Source organism: Coniophora puteana (genome assembly GCF_000271625.1).
Source record: "Coniophora puteana RWD-64-598 SS2 unplaced genomic scaffold CONPUscaffold_8, whole genome shotgun sequence".
NCBI lineage: Eukaryota > Fungi > Basidiomycota > Agaricomycetes > Boletales > Coniophoraceae > Coniophora > Coniophora puteana.
In genome coordinates this window covers 1354242-1379415 of record NW_006913060.1, presented here as the reverse complement: position 1 = coordinate 1379415, position 25174 = coordinate 1354242, and the positions used below count along the sequence as shown (strand labels likewise).

General features: G+C 53.2%; 7 protein-coding genes across 7 annotated transcripts; 3 read left to right on the top strand and 4 right to left on the bottom strand.

Annotated features, from left to right (window-relative positions):
• Positions 1 to 1990: 1990 nt before the first annotated feature.
• On the bottom strand, positions 1991 to 3466 carry CONPUDRAFT_166567 (uncharacterized protein). The gene is made up of 3 exons (XM_007772027.1): positions 2995 to 3466; positions 2831 to 2935; positions 1991 to 2771 (listed from the first exon to the last, which is right to left on the bottom strand). The coding sequence occupies exons 1-3, from the start codon at positions 3407 to 3409 to the stop codon at positions 2671 to 2673; spliced, it is 621 nt and encodes a 206-aa protein (XP_007770217.1). The 5' UTR covers positions 3410 to 3466; the 3' UTR covers positions 1991 to 2670.
• A 2116-nt stretch (positions 3467 to 5582) lies between these two features.
• Positions 5583 to 6376, top strand: CONPUDRAFT_74207 (uncharacterized protein; the record flags this gene model as incomplete). The annotated part of the gene is made up of 4 exons (XM_007771643.1): positions 5583 to 5618; positions 5789 to 5858; positions 5935 to 6013; positions 6079 to 6376. 4 exons carry the CDS (start codon positions 5583 to 5585, stop codon positions 6374 to 6376), a joined length of 483 nt encoding a protein of 160 aa, XP_007769833.1.
• Positions 6377 to 8000: 1624 nt separating this feature from the next.
• CONPUDRAFT_144997 (Tautomerase MIF) lies at positions 8001 to 9195 on the bottom strand. Its single transcript, XM_007772026.1, has 6 exons — positions 8875 to 9195; positions 8774 to 8812; positions 8598 to 8711; positions 8380 to 8483; positions 8246 to 8278; positions 8001 to 8182 (listed from the first exon to the last, which is right to left on the bottom strand). The coding sequence occupies exons 1-6, from the start codon at positions 8905 to 8907 to the stop codon at positions 8125 to 8127; spliced, it is 381 nt and encodes a 126-aa protein (XP_007770216.1). The 5' UTR covers positions 8908 to 9195; the 3' UTR covers positions 8001 to 8124.
• A 476-nt stretch (positions 9196 to 9671) lies between these two features.
• On the top strand, positions 9672 to 11614 carry CONPUDRAFT_83133 (aldehyde dehydrogenase). The gene is made up of 6 exons (XM_007772025.1): positions 9672 to 9816; positions 9870 to 10084; positions 10139 to 10691; positions 10749 to 10917; positions 10973 to 11370; positions 11429 to 11614. The coding sequence occupies exons 1-6, from the start codon at positions 9695 to 9697 to the stop codon at positions 11484 to 11486; spliced, it is 1515 nt and encodes a 504-aa protein (XP_007770215.1). The 5' UTR covers positions 9672 to 9694; the 3' UTR covers positions 11487 to 11614.
• A 3048-nt stretch (positions 11615 to 14662) lies between these two features.
• On the top strand, positions 14663 to 15466 carry CONPUDRAFT_138053 (uncharacterized protein). Its single transcript, XM_007772024.1, has 2 exons — positions 14663 to 15214; positions 15267 to 15466. The coding sequence occupies exon 1, from the start codon at positions 14674 to 14676 to the stop codon at positions 15067 to 15069; it is 396 nt and encodes a 131-aa protein (XP_007770214.1). The 5' UTR covers positions 14663 to 14673; the 3' UTR covers positions 15070 to 15214; positions 15267 to 15466.
• Positions 15467 to 17099: 1633 nt separating this feature from the next.
• CONPUDRAFT_166564 (uncharacterized protein) lies at positions 17100 to 18999 on the bottom strand (the record flags this gene model as incomplete). The annotated part of the gene is made up of 5 exons (XM_007772023.1): positions 18799 to 18999; positions 18592 to 18730; positions 18387 to 18511; positions 18309 to 18323; positions 17100 to 18243 (listed from the first exon to the last, which is right to left on the bottom strand). Coding segments are annotated over exons 4-5 (1146 nt in total), but the record flags the coding sequence as incomplete, so codon positions are not given.
• A 750-nt stretch (positions 19000 to 19749) lies between these two features.
• On the bottom strand, positions 19750 to 24675 carry CONPUDRAFT_166563 (acetyl-CoA synthetase-like protein). Its single transcript, XM_007772022.1, has 11 exons — positions 24587 to 24675; positions 24450 to 24526; positions 23510 to 24383; positions 23159 to 23414; positions 22993 to 23101; positions 22646 to 22887; positions 22189 to 22581; positions 21845 to 22123; positions 20844 to 21785; positions 20511 to 20791; positions 19750 to 20450 (listed from the first exon to the last, which is right to left on the bottom strand). The coding sequence occupies exons 1-11, from the start codon at positions 24629 to 24631 to the stop codon at positions 19947 to 19949; spliced, it is 4002 nt and encodes a 1333-aa protein (XP_007770212.1). The 5' UTR covers positions 24632 to 24675; the 3' UTR covers positions 19750 to 19946.
• Between the last annotated feature and the right edge of the window lie 499 nt (positions 24676 to 25174).

Below are 25174 nucleotides of genomic sequence, written 5' to 3'. Positions count from 1 at the left end.
AGGTGCAGGACGTCTTCCATAGGAACTGTTGTGTGAAAAGGAAGCCGGTAGTGCTGGTTATGTCATGGTCCTCCATTGGCGTATCAGAGTCGAGGGTGCTGGTCTCTTGTCCGAGTTTTGACAGGCCGCATTCGACTTACCGAACTAATTCGTAGAATAGATCTTTGGCCCGGCGGCGGAATATTCTTACTCCTTGAGGTAGCTTGCCGCGACCGCATTCGAACTTGCATGCACGATGAAATCGTCAACAGACATCTAGATCTCTGATATCAGATAGTGTGTGGCCCGCAAAGAAAGGCTATCTTCAGAATTTTATCCCCCACTCCATTGCAGATTCTGGCGCGCAGGAATCAGCCGCGGATCATACGAAAAGTATTCGAGATTCCACTGAAAATTAAAGATTCCCCCTTAGCATTCCTTAGAAAGAGAAAAACAGGCCAAAATTGTAACTTTTCTGGCGATATTCGTGCCCAACCGGAGGCTTCTCCGCTCAAAAAGGGCAGTAAACACCTTTCTCCCACCGAAAAGACGATAGAATACGTACTCTTAGTATTGATTTCCGATGGATTTTCAGGTCCTTTTCTGTGGCTGAATTTTACTCTCGGCATTTGCCCCAAATCTGGCCCTGGTGTCGGCGGTTGGATTCTCGCCCAACCCTAGCCCCATCCGTTAACCCCAGTATTCTTTGTCGAGATAGTGTCCTTTCCACATTTTCATCAAGAGTTTCCGATGAGCCAGCCGCGCCCGACGTGTTCATTCTTATGCACTCAGCTCACTCTACTCAAGACTCTGACTACGAAGTTAGTAGCGACGCGTCCACCATCATACTACGCGTCAATATTTACCAGCGCACGTCTTCGCTTGTCGCTCTTCTGGCACTCGTTCAGCTCGCATACACGTTAAAAACGATAAGCATGCACGTCATTTTGACATCGCGTTTCCTAATTTCATGCGCTGCAATAACACGCCGACAACCTCTGTTATCTCTGTCGTACAGGTGGGGTCCGAATGGCTGCGGCGTACATGCGCCATGAAAAGCGCGACATGGAAGAAGAGCGCTGGCAGTGTCAGATAACCTCAGGAGCTGCTGCGCCTGCACGGATGGTTTCGCCTTCCGTCGGTCCAACCTCAGCCATTCTCAGCTCAGAGAAAACGCTCCCAGCACTAGTTCCGGCACAGATAATAGAAAGGCGCCGTCAGGCACACGCAGTTTTGATTTCCCGGACATCGTTCGGACAGCTAGGGTTGGTACCGTAGGGCCTCGCTTTAAAGCTTTACCGCCTGCTTCATCTTTATCCCTTTTCCCAGAGACTACTCCCTCAGTACTCCTCTCCCGGTCATCTTGCTTCTCCCTCTGCCGTGCTCCTCTCTCCTCCCCCAGAACTTTTCTCGAATTCCCGAATTCCTTTGGTCATCTCCCCTTCTGCTGTCGTGAACGCACCAGAGACTCGTGAGGGACTGGGGTTTTTGGAAGGTGAGCTGCCTTACATGTTTGCTCTCTTGTACTAACTCATAACAAATATACAAGCAGAGCCGCACGGACGCTCGACGAAAGTTGTTTCCCGCATCGATGTGATCATAGACACCGTCCAGCAGTCTGTCGAACTGCGACTTGCAGGCTATCTGCAGGCTCGCGGTCGCGCATATACTCGGCAACTCAACAAAGGCCGATGCTAAGACCGGCAGCTCAAGGACCGTCTCGATCTCCTTGATGCGAGCGGGAAACTGCTGTTATACCCCCTTCCTTGGCTACAGTAAAGAACGACCCCAGGCCCTCTGTCAACGACTTTGTGCGTCTATTTCTATGTCAATGCCATGGTGGTTGATCGTAGCATGCTCATGGCGCTACCGGAGGGTGTACGAACCCTCTGCTCACATTCAACCGGGAGCTATATTAGGTGAGACAATGCATTTTGCATGGAGTACACCGCCTCACTGCATGTCTCTCATGACACGCTTCTGGAATGGCGGCCCTCTCACTGAACTCATTACTGCTATTCAATTGACATAGCACTGCACCCGCGACTGGTCCTTACAGTTCTCCCTCGCCGTAACTTTCGGACGTCGAAGCGGACAACGCTATGCAAAGCCGAACATCGGATAACAATGATGTTCTATTACGTCTGCTCAACAACGCGACTAGCAACATCGGAGCAACGGTGTTTGTCTCGAGTGGACTGCCTCGAGAAAACGCGTCTACAGCGGCTGCAGGACCATTGACACATCCTGCCGTGCTTAGCAACCTCATGTCGAAGGCGGTCATGCTGGCGTGAAAAGGTCTCGGCGCAGCCCATTTCGCATGGATGACGAATTTTGGGCTTGTTCCTGTATTGGTGCGTCGTCATGTGGAGATTGAGGGTGTACTGAAATGTTAAATGAAATCATGAGATATATCATGTGTTAGACGGAGACGATAGGGCGGCGCACCTCGCTTGAGAACTTGCGAGGACATCCGTCGTGCAGACAGGGAAAACGGAGTGGCCGACGTTTGGGCCCCGCTGGTTGAGATATTTCATTGTGAGTTTCCGCCGATTCGCCATTGTAACAGCTGGTTGAACTGGATGCGGACGACTCGAGCTCAGAGCCGGGAGGTGAGGTACAGTCCGCCGATGGGTCGTGTTCTGGAATGTGAACAACTAGTCCATGATCCGAGGATTCTACGGCATGACGTCAGCGTGATGGACTCTCGGCAAAGATGGTAGTGCGACCATTGGAATAATCAGGCAGTTTCAAAGCGTCAGTCAGGGGATCACAGTGAGCTTCAGGTGGGTCTAATTCAGTTGTGTCAGCCTGGACGATACTCATCGGTGTGGATGTGGGAGCTGCGCACCGGATGCATAATCGTGCGCAGTCGTTATTCCAGACAGATACGGGGCCGGGGGTTCAGAAAACATGTCAGCGACGTCAAAGAACATCTCAGGACATGAGAATATATCTATTGAAGAGGACCCGTCAACCTCCAGGAGCAGATGGCATACAATGGCTCAGACGTACCTGTCTGCTGGGGAGCGATCTGGAATCTCAGGTCATCGAGCTGAGGCTGCGGTGGGGTGTACGTGGTCGAATTCGATGTTGAAGGAGTGGCCCAAGCGTCAAGGAAGGACGTTGAAGGTTGAGTATATTGAGGAGGCATAGGGGCAGGCAAAGATCTCTTGCACGGGATAGCCTCTTCCTTCTGCACCGCACGGGCGCGAAGCCTTCGCTGTCCGTCGACCATCAAGGTCTCTATCTTGATTGCTAGGGGCAAGGCATCGAGCTCAGGGGAAGCGAGGTAGCTGAGGTCAATCGGTGCTGGCTCCAGTCGAAGGCTGGATGGTTCATAAGCAGACCCGAAAGATACGCAGAAGCGAAGGAGTTCAGAGATAGAGAACGTCAAGGATAGCTCGGAGGACATCACAGAAGGAAGCATAAAGCTAAGTTATCGGATCGATCGCTTCGCTTATTTAAGTGCCTCAGTTCAAAAGCGGTGATTCCTAAATGGTATCCAGGCAGGAGGCAGACTAGGTCGACTCGTGCTCCCCCAGCATGGTACAATACACCGTAAACTCCAAGTGGTTCTCAATCACCATGGACGAGAAGACGACTGGAGATCCGATAGCCCGATTCATTCATTGCATGGGTTTACTGGCCCCGTACGTGATGATTGAAGAAATGAGGTTTGCATTACCTCGTTTTCCGAGGACCCCCAAGTGCCCCTATGGGAGTCCGAGGTTCAAGGCCACCCTTGCCCCGGGCACTTGTTGCTCTGACATCGACCTGCGAGGCCTACTCGCCGTGCGTTCTACACCTAACATCTAGCCAAAAAATTGGCCTCGACCCTGGGTTCTAACCTCAGACTTCTATGGGGGCATCTAGGGGTCCTGTTTTCAGCGGCTGTCTTGTCCTCGGCTGTCATTAATCTGGCCATATACAAAGCACCCACGAAAATGATCCTGGCGGCCCGTGGGTTCGTAATGTTGGGCTCGGTGATAACGTTAATCGCTTGGTTGTGATCGCGCGGCACCCCCGTCTACTCCTATGGCGGGAGAGCTTTGCAAAACGTGTCTTGGGTAGAACACTGGCAGCACTCAACTCCCGTCCCGGTGAAGTATAGGAAGGCACGCTACCATCATCGGGATAGATGATCGAGTTTTGCCAGCAACTCTTAGAGTGAATGTCTAACATATCGCAAACGGTCAGGAACGCATTGCCTACCGAGTAGGACAACGACAAACCACACCCTCACAAACACATGGGTATTCTTGATCCTCCATGTCCCGAGTTTCCCGGGGCGCTCCAACACTGTACAGTAATCAGCCAACGGCGTTACCTCTCGACACAACGTCTCAACGAGGAACGTACTGTCACACCTCAACAGAGGTGAGAGCCTCGAGGCTCAGTAAACGAGGTGGTGACGTCAAGAGCTTGGCTAATTGCCCGAGCATATTGCGAGCGTAGCCGAGTATCTGCATCTTTAAGTTGCCTGCTGGCAGCTCTGCGAAGAAGGCGGAAACAAAGATACTTTGTCACGCGCCACCGATGTCCGGAGTCCCTAAGAAACTTGATCTTCCAAGCGGTCTGCGACAATCGCGCCACACAATTTGAAAGCCCTAAGGAACGTGGCGTCGGAGTTCTGACGGGATCGAGTCCTATCAGGTCCTATCGAGCCCACTCGCTGGCGACAGACCGCTGGCGCAGCTGGCGTCAACTCTGATCTCGGTCAGGCGTTCAGAAGTTGATGGTTAAACGCGGTTGCATGCTCGGTCTCGTCACCTTGGAGAGCTGACGCGCTGTCAAGCACCGTTGGTACAGTAGGTATTTTTACTGAAGACTTGGGAAGATGACATACCATCACGACAGAAGCTGGAGTCCATTTTCGGGGATAACGACGAGGGAGTTCCGCCACAGCCTCACCGTCCCGGTTCCAACAGGAGCACGGCGGAGCAGGACCGTGCCGTGAAGCTTTCTTGATTTTGACAGGCCTAGACTCTTTAGTCTTTGATGGTTGTCGAGAGAACAGGCTCGGAGACTTCTTGAGAAGTGTTGCGCGCTGTTGTGCGGCGACGCGTTTGTCTTGTCATCCGAACTCGAATTGTCGATACGTCGATGCAAATGACCTGAAATATTATCAGTATCCAGAGAAGCGTAAGGATACGAGAAAAGTTTTATGTTGTTAGATGGCCTATCACATCTCATATGCATCGTACCAATGTCAGGTATATCGGATGTAGCATGGCATCGTCGTCGGTGAGACCACCAGTCATTGGTGTGCGCTCATGAAACTAGTTCCCTGTAGAAGAAAGGCGGAAGACACTGGACAGCCGTCCCGTCGAAATAAACATCCGCAGCCAAAGGCTGTATCGTGTTGACATTGGTTCGAAAACAAGCAATCTTCCAAGAGCGAGCCCTGTGTTGTTGTTGCTCGCTTACACGGCAGTATGACTCTGCTGAGATCGGCCCGTCAACACGAGGTGCCTTATGTAAACATGTAAACGGACGCGCCTCAAATTTCAGGCACACCTGCGATGTTGACGAGAGTCTACGATCACAGCATCGATACATCCCTCATGCTTGGGACGCGGTGCACATGACAACTTGCCGACATGTGGGATCGGGCGCATGAAGGAGCAGCTGGACGTGTAGCTACTCAACGGAAATCGCGGGACTCAAGCTCGACGCGTGCGTTATCACACGCGAATGGCAATGTTGCGGACGCGATTTCCATACGCAATACGACCAAGAATGCGACGATTTTGATATTGCGACATCGCGCGCACGCGCAGGACCTAAATTTACGATGGGATCATAGTGGTGCAGGGAGGCTGTGGTAGATGAGACGGTTGTGCCACTCGGTGCTGCCGTTGTTGAGGCGCATGGAGGTGTGCCACTTTTTGCGACTGTCACTCTGTGTTGTGTAGGGACAGTTGCTGATCACATATCCCGTTTACTTTTCAGGCCACGCCATCCTAGGCTTCAGCTTCATCGACGCGCATGCCCACTGGAGCGGGCACGGAGATAGATGCACTACCCCAAGGTGACTTGGGAGATGCAGACTTTCTTTGCGTACGGTAATTCCAGCTTTCCCTACGTTTCTGCTAGGAACCGGGTGAGGGTGTCACGGATTGGGTACGAAACTATGCTGGGCGAAATGGTGATTGGTGTGAAACAAGGTCATCAGGCTCGTCCTGACGCAGTCCGCCTTCATGTCTTTCGCCGTTTGCTTTATCGGACCTTGGCCTCCGATGCTGCTATTCTTCTCAATTTCTTCTTCTATGTTCTTGTCGTCCCAGAAAAAAAACGGATATCGCCGTCAAGGCCATCTCCACCGTACCCGACACATAGTGCAACCTCGTCCTCATACGAGAATGGGAAGGACGGTGCTGAAGACTTGAAGTAATATCCTACGTTCTCCACCGATATCCTGGAGGCCCTTTGCCTCCATTTTTCAAGTCGTCTGATGGTTTACCACGCTATTCAGAATATTACGACATCGTCTGGAATAAGCTCATTTGTTGGCTCTGATATGCGTATTCCTGCATGTCGCCCCAGAACCCGTTTATCGGCAGAAAGATAGGCACGCTCCAATCGGAGGATGAACAGCGAGAAGATGACTAGCAAGGCTATGGAGAGCACCTATCGAAAGCTCGGAAACGAGCTTGTACGTTGGATAAGCGCTGGATCGCGCGGTTCAGCTCGTGCTGAGACGAGAGAGGGGCTCTGTTGAGGCTCTGGTGACGCGGTATGCGATGGAAGCGTTGGTGAAAAGTAGAAGTGGGGTGTGGACTTTGACCATGTCGCAAGCTAACGAAGAATGAAAGAAAACACTAGCGGCACGGGTCTTGACCGTTTCCAGCTCCAGCTTTGGCTATACTCAGGGGTGCCAAAAACCGTGGGTCTGATAGGGCATGGCCGAGACGTTGCTTCCATACGAAAGAACTGGAGGTGACATTGGCTGTATCATCGGCTTCACCCTGACTGTCATCAGCCGTGTCCGTCCGAGTCTGTAAGGCATAAAAGCCATGGATACTGCTCCGAGGGATTTGATGAGAGTTTCGACCGATTGGTATGGCGCGACAATATTCGAGACAGTCATTTGGGATAAGGGTAGTCTCAATCCGAGAACAGGAAATGTTGGGAATACTCGCTCCGAATGTACTCGACAAGTGTCCTTATGGGACCCAGGTACTTATGTTTTTATCCTCGCGTTATCAACCTAATGTTAGACAAAATTGGTAAGGGAGAAATATCCCTAGAAGAAATTTAGCTACTCACATTCTGAACCCTCTGCACAGCACTATCCCTCGCCATCAGCGACTTCTCTTCCATGACAGTGTTATCAAAAGCGTGAGCTGTTCCTCAGCCTTGTGCAGGAGTTGCTGCATATCAGTAGCCCCTGTTCCGACTCGACCTTTACACCTCGCTCCAATGCCGTGGCTCGAACTCGCTGACATTCTCAGCTGACTTAGATAGAGCATTGGATGGTGGAAGAGGTCCAAGAGCATACGGAAAAAAATAGGAGGAAGCGTGAGATGGTCAGAACACCCGAAAAAGGAGGTGACATCAACTGCTTGAGTAGCTGAAGAAGGTTGATACGCGTGCATAGGAGCGACTCCTAACCTGTAGTAACCTCACCTTTGAGCTCTGTAAAATCGTGCGCTCAAGTTGGCAGCTCTGATATCCCTGTTGGTTGCAATTTTCGATCCGCGCTCCAGAGAACCAGAGGACATCTTGCCCACTTTGAAGGCAGATGCGACCTCTACGGCTGTGCGCAGCCATGGACTGTTACTGCGAGCTATGAGCGCCTTGGATATCTTCCGGTGATACACGTCTTCGATCTATAAGCGACTACAATAGGAAAACAGGAAGGACGCAGCAGTAGAGCCATAGTGGTGAAGGCAAAAACCTTGGATCGCGTCGCGCGAGACAGAAATATTTACTTTGTGGCCTGGGAATAGTGACCGAGTAAATAGCCCCTATCCGTTCAGGAGCGCGAACAAGCTGCCCATTCTCCAAGACCCACATGATTGAAAGATTGTCCTGCATATCGTAAGCTGGCATTAAATACATTTCGGTAACCTCTAGATCTACAGCACATCTCAATATAACCTCTCCCTCTCCGAAACGGCAAGCAGCTTTGTGTCGCAATCACTGGCCTTGCTTCAACGCCGCGAGCCTGTTGGCTTCAGCGGTGCTGCCGAATGCGCTATAGAGCAACCAATCGTTTAGCAAGCCGGCATCGTACTAGGAGTTCGGAAGAACAACTCACCCAATGTAGTCCGGGCCGCTGTCCTCGAATGCGCTGTTTGCACGCGCGAGGGGAGTTGCGGGAGAGAACGCCAACGTCAGCAAGTGATTACAGAGCAGAACAAGGGAGATAGATCAGGGAAGCTCAAAACGTACACATGGTACCGGTCCTGGGCGATGCCAAGCTTGGTCTGGAAGAAGGATGCGTATGCGGCGGACCATTTGATCGCGGCCTCAGGCGTGTTGTTCCACAGGTTGTCCTATAGCGAGTAGCGAATTCGTAGTCACGATCAGAGTTCGAAGCGCATCCCGCGTAGCATGAAGTTAAGAGCTGGTCAGGATGCTATGAATATGCCATCAAACAATGGACGTACAACGTGCAGCCTGCACGCGGGCTCGTCGAATGACCCGGCGAAGTAGAAGTCGGGGTCATACTTGATGTGCATGCTGATGAATGCCACAGGCTTCTCGACCTGCTGGGAGATGAACTGGGATGATGGCGTCAGATCGTCACCACATTATGCGTCCGAGCAGGAGACGATGCGCGTACTTCAGTGAGCTCGACCGCAAACTTGCGGGTGTCCTCAATCTGTAAGAAACACGTCAGTTAAATTAGTGACAGAAAGCTTAGGAATAAGACATGAAGCCTACCTTGACGTTGGTGATGAAAGTGCAGAGCGGCATTATGGCAAGTAGAGTTATGGGCGGAGAGGAAGGACAAAGGTTGCAAGGACAGTGTCAGGGGCCAATCGCATCTTAAATGTGGGCCGCAACGACCGAGTAAGCTTTCACAACGCCCTTCGAGCGCATTGCGGCGGCCTTCCCCAAGGGGCATCCGTTTGCAGCTTTCATGAACGGCCTCGATATGAACGTCGCCCGCGTCTCGGCCACGCCTCGGTCCGCGTCGGTATCGCATTTCACTTTGTCATCCTGGTACGAGTGTTATCCTCGTCAGCCATCCTCCATAGCATTATCCACTATACGGAACTCATATTGAGCTGATCATAGCCAAAATGCCCAATGTTGCAATTGCCTTGGGGTCGGCGCTCGATAACTTGCTCAGTCTCTAGATCGATGCCGTGGGCCCATAAGAGACTGGGCGTACTTCGGAATGCTTGCTTGCTCCTCGGTCATGAAACACGGTCGCGACATAGGTGCCTGTCGGGGAAAGTATCTGATAAGTGAACCGTACGGACGCTCTCAAGTGTATGGTGCACATTGCAGACCGTGGGAGTTTCGTGCGCGTCATGGATGAAGCGCATCAAACGCGCATCCCCAACCAAGACCCAGAGTCCGGCCGCGTCAGGACACACTGGGCACGGACGCAACCCGCAAACAACTCTTCGTACACTTGCCCATTTTCACCGGGGAGACATGTTATGGCCTACGTTACTGGCGTATATAAGCACTGGCTGAAAGAGCTAGACCGATATCTCATCCAACCTCTTCACACTTCTACATCTTCTCCATCATGCCCGGCACTTCCTTCAGTTACGACTTCAGCTCCAAGGTCTACACCGGAAAGACCTCTTTCAAGACCGGTGTCTTTATCAACAACGAGTTCCGGGATGGCTCTGAGGGCACGACCATCGAGTGCGTCTGTTCTCTGCTTATTCTCTGATGCAATAACTGACTCGTGACCATAGCATCATGAACCCTGTGACGGGTGGGGTCCTGACTCAGATCTCTGAGGGTACTGCCCAGGATGTCGACACCGCTGTGCAGGCAGCGAAGGCAGCGTTGGCGACGACTTGGGGCCTGAAGTGCCCTGGTGCCAAGCGTTCGCTCCTGATGAACAAGCTCGCGAACTTGATGGAGGAGCACCACGATGAGCTTTCTGCTCTCGAGGCCGTTGACGTCGGTACGTGACTCTGGTCTACCTTTGTGCGAGCCTCGTATCTAACAGACGATGCAGGAAAGACGTTCAACTGGGCTAAAAACGCGGATGTCGCTGCGGCGATCGCGACGATCCGGTACTACGCCGGGTGGGCAGACAAGATCCTGGGCCAGGTGATCGAGACGACGGAGGCGAAGCTGGCGTACACGCGCCACGAGCCGATTGGTGTCGTCGGGCAGATCCTGCCATGGAACTTTCCTCTCCTGATCATGTGCTGGAAGCTGGGCCCTGCTCTTGCGACGGGTAACACGGCTGTGATCAAGCCTGCTGAGGTGGCGCCGCTGTCGTGCATCCGGATGTGCGAGCTGATTGTCGAGGCTGGGTTCCCTGCTGGTGTTGTGAACATGGTGACTGGCTACGGCCACACCGTTGGCACTGCGATCACGGCGCACAATGGGATTGAGATGGTGTCGTTCACTGGATCGACGTTCACGGGTGGCAAGGTGATGGAGAATGCTGCGAACAGCAACATCAAGGACGTGACTCTCGAGCTCGGTGGCAAGGGACCGTGCATTGTCCTCGAGGATGCCGACATCGACAAGGCTGCGAACTGGGCCGCATTCGGTGTCTTGTGAGTTTCTCTAGTTTCTCTTCGCTCAGACAGTGGGACTGACTATGATCGTCACAGCTGGAGTCAGGGCCAGGTCTGCTGTGCTGGGTCGCGTATCTTCGTGCAGGAGAGCATCTACGAGAAGTTCATCGCACGGTTCACGCAGGTGGTGCGGTCGATCAAGGCTGGTGATCCGTTCGGCGAGTCGATCTGGCACGGACCTCAGGCTTCGCAGCAGCACTTTGACGTGAGTTTACTCTTGCTCGCGCACGCAACTCCGACGCTGACGACACGTCCTGCAGCGCATCATGGGCTACATCCAGTCTGGCAAGGACGAGGGTGCGACGGTCGCCGTCGGTGGCAACCGGATCGGCACTGAAGGCTACTTCATCGAGCCCACCGTGTTCACGGACGTCAACCCTAACATGCGGGTGGTCAAGGAGGAGATCTTCGGTCCCGTCGCTGTTGTGCTGAAGTTCAAGGACCAGGCGGACGCGATCCGTCAGGGCAACGACACGGAGTATGGTCTGTCGGCGGCGATCTTCTCGGAGAACATCACGAAGGCGATTGAGACTGCGCACCAGATGCAGGCGGGTATGACGTTCATCAACTGCAATGTGTCGCCTGAGTGCCAGGTGCCATTCGGTGGTATCAAGAAAAGTGGTATTGGTCGTGAGCTTGGCGAGTACGCCCTCCGCAGGTCAGTCCCTCTTGCTATGCGCCGTGTCTACTTCCATTCTGATTCGTCCTGTTTCTAGCTACTACACTGTGAAGGCCGTGCACGTCAACCTCGGCCTTGAGATGAACATCGGCTAAGCGATGTGTGCGGCATTGTTTCATGTTTATTGGGATCTCGTAGTATTAGATGAAGACATAGAACCGCATAACTTGTATTTATCACCCACATTCGAATCGAACAGGCACTGTTCAAAACATCATTCAACTGGACTGTATTGAGTCAAGATATTGAGTGCTTTTGTTGGGGCTCGACGCGCGGTCAGCGCACCTACTCAGTGGAATATCGCTATATAGGTGCACCACTTCGATAACTCGTATCTTCAATCTTCTGCCCGGATTTCGTATGTACATGTTTGTTTTGCTCCTCAATTTGTCATATCTGCCCCTAAGTATCTCCAATAATTCGGCTTCTCGCGTCTCTACTGGGTTCGGTCCCCATTCCTTTCGTTCACGTCGACTTTTCCAATCTGTGTTTTTCCAATCTTGCGACATTTGTTATTTAGAAGGCTCTGGAACCATGTCCTTAATCTCGTGTTTCCGCAGTTGTGCACAGGGCTTCCTGGGCCATATAAGTGTCGACCTTTCTTCCTGCACCTTCGTCTCCTCCTCTTTTCTTTTCCATCCTTTCTGCATAGTCATGGTACTTCGCTTGCTTTTCCACTCCTTTTAATGCCGTTCTTACATTTCGCCGTGCTCACGTACCTCAGCTTTCAAGTTAAGGCGAGTGTCTATGAGCCATGTCACTGTCGTCCTGTTGTTAATGCTCACTTACTAGTATGTCCATAGTATTCTCGATAGTGGGCTGGCGCTTTCATTATCGGTGTGTCACGTATTTCGAACCCCTTATATATGTTTCTCAGGCACGCATTTTTGTTCCATCAAGGATGGCACTCTTCCTGGCTGCCTGCGGGTGTCCTTGCCGTTACGGGTGGCAAGTCGAAGGATGTGCTGATGCAGTTTGACCCTTTGTCCATCGCCCTCAGCGTTGCTTTCCTCAGTATTTCAGGGTTGGTTCAGGGTTGCAAGGGGCTGCGTCTCCCGTATGGGCAGTTTTGGTGTTACTGCTTCCCTTCCAATAGCCAGGATTCCTCAGCCATGTCCAACGAGGTCCCCTGGCATGGCAAACGGGTACGTGACGCTGTGACTTTCTGCGGCACTGCGTTGATTTTTTTTTGCTCAGATCACCGACTAAAGCTGTGGGGACAGTACCTCTTATCCAGCCATGGCATAAGGGGCTCAATGGTTCTCGAGTTAACATGTTCACGCTCTGCATAGGCCAACGCCTGGACAGCGTGCATTCTGCTCGCCAATGGGTAAGTGGTTTAGTGGCTGTTTGTCTATCGGTGCTTACAGAACGGTACATAGCTCGCCGGTTGTCTTGCGTCGGTGTGTAGAAGTTGCTGCAAGGAGGCGCAGGTAAGACGGGAGGGTGTTTGCCGATATGATAGCTAGTACAGTAGTTTATCGTATTTACAATCGAATCTTTGTTGAAATTAGTTAACTCTATGGAAGATTTGTGAGCTATCTCTCTCCATCATAGGTTAGCCGCACACAAGAGTGGTTTTTGCTTTGCAGCCATTATTGCAAGATATGCAAGTAGGTTTGATCGATCCTTTGTGAATGCCCGGGTGTACTTGCGTCGTCTTAGTTTCGAGTCTCTGTTTCATGGCGTGTTTTACGATGTGTGTTATCACAAGCAAGACCATACTTATGATTTAGCGAAGTGTGTTAGTCCCAATCAGTACCGACTGTAATTCATGGCGCGATCTGCATTCTCCCGATTGTCTGCATTTTCCGCCGACTCCACGCTGAAATCTATTCCAGCCTGGAACTTCTGTGCTGTGGGTTTCAACATGTTATTATTGATAATGTCAAGGTCAGCAGTGACACTATCTGATGGCAATGATCAGGCTAAGATCAGGCTAGCCTCGTGAGTACCAGATCTCATCTCAATGTCTGGGAGCTACTCCCCGAAACGGAGCCATCCTCCTGTATTAACGGGACATAACCTTCCATCAAAGTTAGGAGTGCTTTTCTGACTGACAGAAAGTGAAAACCTCGGATGGTCATCACGGGATGATCGACAAGCCTCTCTGACCTTTTCACAAGATCTCCGGAAACGACAGCCTCACCAAATATGCAGACGCATTCGCGAACATGGGCATAAAGACCATGGACTACTTCGCCACATTCATAGGTATGGGAGGCGGTGAAGCTATCTCTTGGCTATCGACCCGCATTTCTACGAGAAGAAGATCAGCATCTGCATGACTGATCATAATGTTGAAGTCGTTTTCCTACATCGTGCCATTCGTATATGTTTAGTTCAGGTTGTCTCGCTTCATACCTTATACAGTGTAGAGTAGAGCGATATAATGTGTTGATGCCTCATATAAAATCCAGGATCGGGAAGTGAGCGCTTGAGCACCCACCGTCCCGGGTTGGCTCCGCCACTCAGCCTCAGCGAAGCGTAGGCAACCCTTGTCTTACTGTCTTTTCCAACATGCTGGCGTTCGTGGAATGTCTTCAATAGACGCACTTCTACTAAGCTATTTGTGTCTCGCTCGGAACTCACATTCCTACTCGGAAGTGCACAAGCGCTGCATTTTCAGGTTTTTTTTTTGGACAGGAACTCAATGCGACGGATCCAATTTATGAGGCTCAATATCTTTAGCAACCCAGACGAACAGTAAGTCGTTACAAGTGAGCCTTGTGGTATTAGCGCGTCGAAATGAAAGGGCTTTACGAGGGCTATCATTCCACCCTAGGTCCACATCATACGATATCCCTTCTATTCATCCCCAAAACGTTCTAGCGCCAGGGCGAGAACATCGGCATCGGCGCTCCATGGGAGTGAGCGCCCACAGAGAAGCCAGTGCGGCAAGGCCCGCAGCTGTTAGCCGCCCATCGCCCGTCGACGCTTATGTCGCTCCCTCACCGAAACATCGGCGCAGACAATGGAGGCGACGGCATGCCACTCGGCTTTCTCAAGAACCTTCGTCCAGCCGGTCGTCTGCGTCTCGCGAGCACTATTATTCCAAAGTCGGATGCTTCTTTTCTTGGTTTTGACAGACACGCACCTTGAACGGCCTTGGATCATGATATGGAAGACCGTGAACTGTATTATCCCGGCTTGTAAGTCCTTGTTGGTTTCTGCTCGACCCTGCCCACCGCGTGTTCCTGCCCTCTTAAAAGCGGCTAAAAAAATGAAGCTCACCTTCGTCTGTCCTTCGTCTGCCCTCCTCTCTACCTCTCACACCTCGCCATGCACCGTTCTCTTCCCTCCCTGTACAACCCCACTGACATGCCCGCCAACGCCGTCGCGATCGTTTCGCTCGAACAGCTTAAGGGATCTCAGGCGACGTTTCCACCGAAGCAAATCGACCTTGCGGCAAGCGAGGACTGGAGAGCCATCCTGGGCAGGGCCAGCGGACCTACTCCGTCTGGCGATGCGCCCACCTGCGAACCCAACAACGGGCTATTTCCTAGCCTTGCCGTTGATAAAGAGGCTGGGAGCCGGTCGGTGTATCCCAGACATGCAGAGCTGGTATTCGACCCAGTGAGGAGCCAGGTGAGCATCGTCTCTCCGATCGCGCTGAAATATGTGACGAGAAGTTTCGTACTAGGTCATGCTCAGGAACTTGGACAACCACAGGGGTAACATCGTGTTTCGCGGTGTACCCCATCACAGTGAAGAGTTATTCACGGCAATGAAATACTACGCGGAGACAATGCCCAAGGGCATCGAGGCATATGTGCTTGAGAACCCGGGCGATGAGATGGCGCTCAAGACCGGAGACGTGATCGTACGTACTTGCCTTCACGGCGACATGGCTAGCGCTGATTGCATGAGCACAGCAACTCGGTTACAAGATGACGGAGCCCACGTCTAGACAAGCCGTAGGGACTAGTTTCCCCATTTTCGCCCGAGTAAGTTTGACGGTCACGGCGGAAAGCAGGCGCGACTCCATCGAGCCGGCCAGAAGAGATTCTATCCTGCTCATCCAGCCGAACCTCTTTATGTAGCTTCTCGTATCGATTGTCATGTAACGGTCGCGCACCTTATCGGAAAGAAATCTCACACCCATTTTCTCCCTTTAGGCACCTGACCACGGGGTCAATGACTTCGGCCGAAAATTATGTGCGAACCTGAATTATAAACGCCAGTGACCTCAGCAGATCGTATCTGAAGTCACGGAAAGAGTACCCCATAGAACACTTTTTATGATCTCAATGAGAGCGAGGACCAGCAGAAGGGAGAACAAAAGAAAGCCACGTCGTTCGTTTTCACGAGGCCAACGTGCGTAAGGCACGTATTTTACAGAACTTCATGGATTGCTTGCTTGGAGTCGAACAAGCGTCAATGTATTCAAATTCATACCTCAGTCCGACAAACGTAAGAAGGACGTGATCGGATGGAGAAAACGACCCAGTCTGTATAGTAACATCTGTTTGCGGCGATGACAAGTGTACTCCCCTCACTGCCGCGAGAAGAACGCGTCCCAGCACCTGTCGAGCTCTGCTGGCGTGAAGTCCACAAAGCGCTTCAAGAATTCGTCCCTACTGACAGGATTGTAGCATCCTATCTCCTTGCGACGCGCGAAGTTGAATGCGTACACATTCTCGTTTCGTTTAGCGAGCTCGGAGAGACATTTCTTCCTAGAGTCGCGGTCGAAGGCATGCCTAGCCCAGTCGTGGTAATCGTCCGCGTCCTTGGCGAAGTGCTCGCACGTGTCGAGGAAGGATTTCTTCTCGGCGAGCTCGGTCCAGGCCTGCTCGAAGGAAGCGACTTCGTCGTAGAACGCGGCAGCGGTCGGGAGCGAGTTGTTGTAGAGGGCCATGAGGTGCTCGGCGGGTGAGTCGCGACCGCTAGCCTTCATCGCGCTGAGAAGGACGAGCATACGCGAGGCGGTAGCGGCCCAGCTTGCGCCAGAGGTGAGGTCGGTGGTGTCTGCCCACTGCATGCCAAGTGTTGAAGTGGAGGTTGTGCCGTCATCGTGCTCGATCTCATCGGTGACACCGTGGCCACCCATGCCGACATCGAAAGCGTGAATAAGGGTTCCGCTGGTAGTTTGGAGGAATCTGCCCTTGGCGTATTCCGGCACACCAGAGGCGGTTTTGACCTCGGGCTTGTTCTTGATGGCCTGGAAGAGGACATCGGCACTGTTCGTGAGGGTCTTCGGAGCAAAGATCGCATGGAAGCGGTGGTCCTCGAGAGCAACATGATCCCCGTTTTCTTCGTAGATGACGTTGTCAAAGTCGCCCTTAGCGTGGGTGGCGACACCGAGAGCAAAGAGGTGCGCTATCATATCGTGTACAGCAACCGGCGAGGACGCGAAGATCATCTGCAATTCCGTCCAATTGCGGAAGAACTTGCTATTCGACTTAGCCTTCACGACGTCAAGGTTGGTGATATCCGATGCCGCAGAACGACGCATCAGCATGCCCTCACGACCCTCACGAGTGAGAGGAGCGATGGCAAGGAGCTTCCGGTGAGCGTTTTCGGGGTTTTTCTCGAAGCCGAACCCTTCGAGAAGTGCGTGATAGCCGGCACGGACAAGACCGATTTCGGTGGTCTCACCCGCCCTGTGTTGAAGAGTCTGGCGGTGGTAGTCGCTCATACGCTCCTTGGTCGTATCGTGCGGTTCCAGCTGATCTGCGAAGGGGTGGTACTGATCTCGTATGAGACACCCTGGTAGAGAAGCTCGCGGGCGAAAGAGAGCCAATCAAAGTTCTTCTGCAGGAACATGGCGTGCGCCTGATATGTGTCCATGAACGACTGGTTGTCGGGAACCTTTTTGCCAGGCCATGCACGAGTGAAGCGGTGACGAGGGGGAGCAACTTTACCCTTCGAGCGGCTGATGAAAGTGAGCAGACCCTGGTACTGGCTGGCCACGTCCTCGTCTATCTCGTAGCCACGATCAGTAGTATAGATCATCTTCGTGTACTGGAGGATGATGGCGACGGGATCATAGGCTGATAAGGACATGCCGGTGATACCCATTCTCAGCTTGGTATTAGGTCTGAGAAGGCGATGCTCGTCAAGAAGCCCTTGCTGCGAAAGGAACCGGCCGATAGACTCGAGGCTGGGCGTCTCAGAGAAAGCCTTCGGAGCAACCGACTCCGAAACAGGAACCTTCCAGGTGGTACCATTGGCGAGGTGCACGAAGTCGAATGAGTAGAGTTTTGCCTCTCGGTCGCCGTTTCTGCAGACAAGTAGTTTGGGCTTAGTAGGGAGAGTGAAATCGGCATCAACAACGGTGTGCTCATAGTGGAACTCGATCTGTATCTCAGGAACCTCCTTCACCACGAAGTCAAGTACCTTTTTGATGGAATCGCGATGGATCTTGCCGACGGTACCACGGGTAGTGCAAGGCAAGGAGACATCAATGGAATTGTCTTCACGGAGTGACTGAATAAAGAGTGCATACGCGGCGGGATTGCGCTTGCGAAGCTCGTCACGGTGCTTATCCGCAGCAGGCGCTAATTCCTGAGTGGCAAAACTTGCCAAATCACCAGCGGCAGCGACAATGTGCTGATATTCTGAGGGAACCCTATCCAACGTGGTTGCCTGAGATGGGACGCGACCAGGTATTCCTGTGTTTATCGTTGCATCGCAGTCGACCTGGAAGGCGTTGCCTGAGCTGGCGTTGACCTCGGACTGCATCTCGAAGACATCGAACTTCATGTGCATCCCGAGCTTCCTCAGTGTCTCGCGTTCCGCCAGAAAATTCAAAACAACGCCCTTGAACAACATGGCGTTCCTGGGCCCGAAGCCAGAGAAACTGTGATAGACACAGTCGGGATCAGGCCGAGTAGGGTGAGTGTTTTGGACCTAGAAGTTGAAATATGTCAAGACCACGAAGAAGCGTGCCTTGACGAGTCTTGGTAGCTGCTTACCATGTCTTATGTGAGCTATCAGACGATATACGATGACTTTAGGCCTTCGTACTAGGACGGGCACGCTTAAATACACACCCCATAGGCGTCATAGGCGCTTGACCTTGACCTTGTAATCGCCAACTAGACCGCCTGTGCCCGTCGGCGAATGTAACTGCGGGGGCGGTCCACACATTGGGGGGCGGTCCGCACACTGGAACGCGCTGCTGACGAAATATCGAGGAAAATTTGAGTGGCTGTCGAATTACCCCGTTCAACTTGTTTCATGAATAACAATACGCACTGGACTGAAGCTACCGTGCCTAGTACCTTTAGTCACTAGAACAGCCGATGGGAATGGATAACTCCGAGTCGGACAGCTCAACATCGCAACCGTTTCAAGCACATCACGTACCCAGCAAGCGTAACCGCTTTGCAAAGAGCTATCGGAGTAAATAAGGCTAGCGTATTAGCCAAAGGACTTATGAGCAATTATCTACACTTTGCGTACCAATCATGACGGTTGCCCGTGGGCTATCGTGGCGAAATGGTTCTGGGTTGTTGAAGGGGACCTGAACACCTTCCAAGTTACCAGCCGCCCACTGCTGACCGTGCAGTGTTATCATAGCAGAACGAGGTGATGAAGTAGCCGTAGATAGCTGGGTAATGCTTTCCCCGTAGGTGATAATGGCCACTCCAACCGTAGAGGTTCTTGAACGGGGTCTTGAAACAGCTGTAACCTGTTGTTATCCGCGCCAAAACTTAGGTCAAGTCGCACGTGACATGCCGGTGGATAACTCATTCGATCTCCGACAAATAACTTCCTCAAATGCTTATATGTGACAAGCTGGGTCCGGTATCGTTCTGTAGAGCTTTAATCTCCGCTTGAAACACCTCGTGCTTCCGCTACTAGTGGTGGGATGAATATTTTCAATATCCCATAGGTCGCCGCAGTGTACCCAAGCTCAAAGCGGATGTACGGATCTTCCAGTACATGGAACGGCAATAATGCAGAAAATCAGTCTAGTCACTCTAATGTATGCTTTATGACTTGTTTTATGGTCTTTTTAAGAGGTACCATGGTCCTCACGCCTCGGATATAACAGAGTAGATTTGTTATCATCTCGAACGCTCAGTGCTCAAGTATCAGAGGTCACGCGTATGTCCGAGGGTTACCATTCAAGCTTCAAGCTTCAAGCATTAAGTAGGCTGCGCTGCTTGTCCCTTTATATCGAACCGTACGAAATCCTCCAGGCGGAATGCCGAGATCATGACCCAGCGTCGGTGTCGGAGTTTAGCCTCAGGCTAGGAGCCAAACTTCCACCACTTTACATTGTTCGAAATCCAGCCAATGCGTCGCTGCTAATATTTGCGTATACCCACCATCACACCGTCCTCGATGAGAGCCCGGGCCTTGCTGCACGCGAGCGAGGCCCTGCCGTTATATATAGTACGTGGTGGTGACGCTCTACTATTAGTACATTGTTATATAGTGACATTGATCTGGTATGATTGATAGACATGGGATAAATGAAGATTGAAAGTGAACCGTCCTATGTCGCATGCAAGACTTCCCAGTGAAAATAGATAAAATAAAAATAAATGCGATGCGATGCGATGACAAGAACAAATCAAGTTGAGTCACCCAATCGGGCCGACTTAGTTCGACTTCGCGATAAACCCGACCTCCCGCCAATACGACACGTACTTGCTCCACAGGCCCTCGTCCAACGGCGGGCACTTGCCCAACGAGCTCGGCGCACTCTCAAGCGTCTTGCTGATCTCGAGTATCAACGCCTTCTCGCCCTTGGCGACGAGTTCCGTTTGTGCCTTGACGAACGATTCCTCGATGTATCCCTCCATCTGGAGGCACGGGTTGCCCTCGTCTGCGAGGATCGCATTCCACCACTCCTGCAGTGGCACCGACTCGAGGGCGATGCCCGTCGAGCGCAGGCAGCGCGCCATGTCGTCATACGTCGCCGCGTGCGGGTTTGAGATGTGGAACACCGATGACGAGCCGAGGGGGCGCTGCTGGAGGGTGAGGTCGACCGTCGAGAACGCGACATAGTCGACGGGCGTCCAGTCGAGCGGGCATTGCGGGGCGGAGGGGAACTTGCCGATCCGGGCGCTGCCTGCAATGATGCTTGGGTTCATCTCTGCCGTCTGTTGATTGTCGCAGTTGCGTCAGTCACGGCGAAATGAAAGCAAGAGAGGGGCACGTACCTTCCAGACGCCAGACTGGGTGTCACCCGAGATCTGTCCAATACGAGCCATGGAGCAGGAGATGTTGAGAAGCTTGGAGGCCGCCTCGATCACGTACTCGCAGACAAACTTGGACTCGCTGTACCCGTGCTGGGAGGCAGGGATGTACTGGTCCTTCGTCCATGGCGGCAAAGTCTCGGGTGCAGGCGACTCCTTCGATTCCATCACTACTCCAATGCTCGAGACAAAGAAGAACTGCTTGGGCTTCATGAACGAAGACAGGAGCAGAAGCTGAGTAGTGCCTGTCCAAGAAATGAGAACGTTTCTATATAGTCCTCTGACGAGTAAACGTACCGCTCAAGCAATCCCGCTCGAACTCGCCAACGACCTGGTTGAAGTCCATTTTCCACGCCGTGTGGATGATAGCCGTCAGGTCCGTAGCAAGCGCCAGATACTCTTCCTGAGCGAGGTAGGGGTTCGCAAGATCAAACGGCAGGACTACGAGTGGCTGCGCAGTCTTGACCGCCGGACCCCGACTCGCCAGCTGTGCCTCCTTCCACGCCTTGCACTGCCCCGCAAGACCACCAAGCTCGGCCTTCTCAAATGCAGCCTCGACCTTGTCCCATGCGGCACCGACGTCCTTCGCGCGGAGCATACACACCACACGACGCACATCGGCGCGGTCGAGGAGCGCCTTGACCTGCCAGATGCCCAGTGAGCCACCGGCGCCGACCACAGCGACGACCTCGCCCGCCTGCGCGGGCTCTTGCGGCGTGTTGCGGCTCGCGAGCACAGCAGGCGCAGCGATGCGCACGTGCTCGATCTGGCGTTGGATCAGCGACGCCAGCGTCTCTCCACGGCTGGGGCCCGCAGGTGCAACCACGGCAGGTGCTGTGGAGACGGGCTTGCCACCGGAGGGGGTAACGGAGCGCGATGCGACGATCGCGTAGATAGCGGTGCTCAGCGCGTCAAGAGACGCGTTCTGGTAGACGAACTGCGAGGAGAGCTTGATGTCGAACGCCTTGGAAAGCGCCTTGCGTAGCGCCATCGCGGTGACAGAGTCAAGCCCAAGCTCGAACAGGCTTTTGGCGGGGTCGAACGATGCGGGGAGGGCAGAGGCCGTCTTGGCAATCACGGTGCGAACCTTGCTCGCGATCTCGGCATCGGAAGCTGCCAGAGTTGAAGAGGAGGATTCCGGCTCCGAGTCGGTAGAAGCGCCGTCGTCCTCGAAGTTGCGGTAGAGCGCGTCGATCTCATCTTGAAAGATGACGAGAGCTTTCTTGCGGATGCAGTTGCCTGATACGATGCATAATGTCAATGATAGAATATACGTGAAGTCGCTGAAGACGACGTACCCTTGTTGGTACGAGGAATCTCCTTGGGATAGTCCAGGGGCAGAATCATAACCATATCCTCAAGCAGCCTCGAGTGGCTCGGCGCATCCTGGTTCGCCTCCCGAATGAGCTTGTGCACAGCCTCGACGCGCTCCTCCTCGGTGAGCTCAAGTGCTTTCGCCTTGTTCAGCTGCACGATCGCCGACGTGACACGTTGTTGGTGCCCGAAGATGGCAATGCACTGGATGAGGCGCGTCTCGCGGCAGAACGTCTCCATCGGTACCGGGTTCGTCTTCTCACCTGTTGATGATCATACCGCGTAAGCCCCATGTCATCCAGCTGCGCAAACACCGGAAGGCACTCACCGCTAACATGCACGAGAATATCATCGTCCCGATACATCAGCTTATACCACCCCGAGCCGGGCGGGCACTCCTGTACGACGTCGCCCGTGTTCCACGTCTCCTCGCCGGGCTTGAGCACGCCAGGTGCCATGCGCACGTCGTCCCCCGAGAGGTGTACCTGATAATAGTTGCTGTTTTCGGTGGTACCGTCGCTCGACTCGACGGGTTTGAACACCATGCTCGTGTGCGGGAACGGGCGGACTGAGTACCACGAGTCGAAGTCGTCATGAGCGGACCGCGTGTGGTCGCCGACCATGAGGTGGCCCGTCTCGGACGAGCCGTAGATGTTCTTGAGGTTCACGCCGCGCGAAACGAGGTTGCGCGCGAGCTTGTCCGGGCAATGTGCACCACCCACTGTGACCATTACTCACCTGTTAGCGACAACCAAGGAGAATGCGTCGTGATGAACGCGACTCACCGATGAGAAGGTCGAGGCTGGCGAGACAGTCGAATGGGTTCTCCGTCTTCTCATTCTCGAGCGCCTCCGTGACCTGCTCGAGCATGAGCGGCACGATGACGCACGTCTTGACATTAGCGAGGCGCAGCGAGCGAATGAGGTCGGCTGTCGAGACGGGCCACGAGCGCGTCAGGGGGAACACAATCGTGCTCCCCTCGCAGATCGCGCCACCCAGCCCAATGGTCAATCCGAGCGTGTGGAATCTAACAATAACGAAGATAGCAAGAGCATCGTGTCAGCAAACTTTCATCTCGCATATAGAGCGGAACAATGATAAGGAGTAGATAAGAGGAAGAAGCGTTACGCACAGAGGACCAAGGCACAGGAACCTGTTTCCTGGGTTGGCAAAGGCCGACCAACCACCGTCCGTGAGCATAACTTGGCTGTTGCTGAGGAAGCTCTCGTTCGACCAGCGCACTGCGTCCGCCCCTGTTTCAGCACACTAGTTTCATGGCTCAACCTCAAGATACGCACCAGGCTTGGGGAACTCCGTGGACCCGGAGCTGTGGACGATGATAGGAATCGCGGGGTGCGTAGGATGCAAGAGCTCTCTCGCATCGAGGGAGTGCTCTGCAGGCGCAGGCTTGACGCAATTTGCCACTTCAACTGCGAACGAAGGGATATTCATCAACGCTGCCGCGGCAGCGACCTTCTCGGCATGGTCGGGGGCGTGCAACACAGCGGTAACCTTGCACGACTTGAGCAAATGCGCAACGGCGGCTTCAGAGTTCTGTTTGGGGTAATTGCCAATGACAGCAGATCAGTATATTGAAAGACTCCGGCGGCACAAAGTTGAAGAAGGGAAACGGAATAGAAATGACGCACCGCAGGCGCCAGCAGGAACGCCGTCGCATTAAGCTTCATCGTCGCCATCACCAAAACGGCAAGATGGAACCCGCTCTCGAAAAGTAACGCAACCGTGGGTGCCTCTGACGCGTCGCACCCATCCTTGCATGCAAGCACCGTATCCTTCAGCCGGGCGGAGAGAACCGAGGCCTGGTAGTCGACCATCTTGGCAAAAGCCCGATACGTGACCTCGGTGTATGAGATGGGCGCGACCGGGTCGGCGGGAATGGCGGGATAAGCAGCGAATGCGTGGTCCGCGACGGCAGGGTTGGCCGCTTGCTTGTCGAGCACTGCGTTCAGGGTGGGCGTGTCTACGATTGAATGGGGCGTGTGCTTGAAGAACCGATCGACCTTCTTCGGCTCCGAGGTCTCTTCGTCTGTGGACTCCTCATCTGCGGCAGCAGGCGTCGGCTCGGGCTCAGTTGCAGCAGGTACGACGACAGTCTTGGCGTCCTTGATCTGAAGCCATGCTTCCCCGAACTCGAACATGCGGCGGTCGGGGAAGACCTCGGTGATGTTGCAGAAGTAGCCCTCGGTCTCGAGGGTGTATGTGCGGCGAAGCTCGCGCATGCCGTTGACGACATTGGTGCTCACCGACAAGAGGTTGAACGTCGGCTTCCTGCCCAGCTCCGCGAACGTCTGCCCAATGGCGAATTTGCGGTCGAGCACGAGACCCTCCACGAAAGGGGTGGTGATGGTCACGGTGGAAGTTGCAATGCAGGCCAGCTTTGAATCGACCATGAGGTGCACTTCACGTTCCTGGGTGATAGGCGTCTGTAGCGACGCGGGCTGGACTCGGGGCGACGCCTGAGTGTATATAGGGATAACAGTGATGGGCTGGGCCAAGAAGCAGCTAACCCAGATAGAACGAGGTGAGCGACTGGGGCGAAATGGTAGCGTAGAAGAATGGAGTTCCCACCTGAGGAGCCTCTGAAGGTCGCCTCTGGCAGCAAGCATAATCCTCTCTAGACCGGAGATTTCATCGTCGCAGTTGATCTATTGGATGTATAGTTTTAGTTCGAGCTGTACTTAAGTAACCAAAAGATTACTGCTTACCGACACATTGGTCGTTCCGGCACCAAAGGAATCCTTGACGAGCATGTTGATGGTTCAAAGTGTGGAAGAGGAGAGTGTAAAGGAGTTGCCTGGATGATCTCGAGAAGGCGGAGAGAGCTGGGCCAACCTTACAAGGATCCAAAGCATTAAGTAGAAACGCGTAATGCATAGCGTCGGAGGCCGTTTCTTATTTCAGCTTCCCAGTGCCAGCGGACCGAAGAGCATATTGGGGAATCTCCTCCAAGAGGACTTGTGTCGGTCGACAAAGAAAGTACGTTGCCTCTCTCTGAGTGGCCAGGCTCTCATCGTCGGATGCTCAGGGACCGGAGCGACTATCTTCCTTCCGAAAGATCTGCCTAGGCTAAGATAACTCCTTCGGCGGAAAAGACCAAAAGGAGTAGGTGAGGTTGAAAATCCTGGTTGCCTCTATATTTACACAAGTTCCCCAGGGCGTGCGTACCCGGGTTTTATCCGTCAGTCTTGCCCAATCATATCCACCTAGAAAACAAACAAAAGCGTGTATGTATGAGACTTTTATTCCCATGATGAAAAACGGTTGAAAGGCGCGCACCTCAGACTCTCTCGCCG

Coding starts and splice junctions, on each gene's coding strand:
- CONPUDRAFT_166567 (XM_007772027.1), bottom strand. CDS start 3,409: ATGCTTCCTTCTGTGATGTCCTCCGAGCTATCCTTGACGTTCTCTATC. Junction 2,936..2,994: donor GATCGCTCCCCAGCAGACAG/GTACGTCTGAGC, acceptor CCTCTTCAATAG/ATATATTCTCATGTCCTGAG. Junction 2,772..2,830: donor TGCGCACGATTATGCATCCG/GTGCGCAGCTCC, acceptor CAACTGAATTAG/ACCCACCTGAAGCTCACTGT.
- CONPUDRAFT_138053 (XM_007772024.1), top strand. CDS start 14,674: ATGCACCGTTCTCTTCCCTCCCTGTACAACCCCACTGACATGCCCGCC.
- CONPUDRAFT_83133 (XM_007772025.1), top strand. CDS start 9,695: ATGCCCGGCACTTCCTTCAGTTACGACTTCAGCTCCAAGGTCTACACC. Junction 10,085..10,138: donor TCTCGAGGCCGTTGACGTCG/GTACGTGACTCT, acceptor CAGACGATGCAG/GAAAGACGTTCAACTGGGCT. Junction 11,371..11,428: donor GGCGAGTACGCCCTCCGCAG/GTCAGTCCCTCT, acceptor TCCTGTTTCTAG/CTACTACACTGTGAAGGCCG.
- CONPUDRAFT_166563 (XM_007772022.1), bottom strand. CDS start 24,631: ATGCTCGTCAAGGATTCCTTTGGTGCCGGAACGACCAATGTGTCG. Junction 23,102..23,158: donor CACGGAGTTCCCCAAGCCTG/GTGCGTATCTTG, acceptor GGGCGGACGCAG/TGCGCTGGTCGAACGAGAGC. Junction 22,888..22,992: donor TTCCTGTGCCTTGGTCCTCT/GTGCGTAACGCT, acceptor CGTTATTGTTAG/ATTCCACACGCTCGGATTGA.
- CONPUDRAFT_144997 (XM_007772026.1), bottom strand. CDS start 8,907: ATGCCGCTCTGCACTTTCATCACCAACGTCAAG. Junction 8,712..8,773: donor TTGCGGTCGAGCTCACTGAA/GTACGCGCATCG, acceptor CCATCATCCCAG/TTCATCTCCCAGCAGGTCGA. Junction 8,183..8,245: donor AGCGGCCCGGACTACATTGG/GTGAGTTGTTCT, acceptor GTTGCTCTATAG/CGCATTCGGCAGCACCGCTG.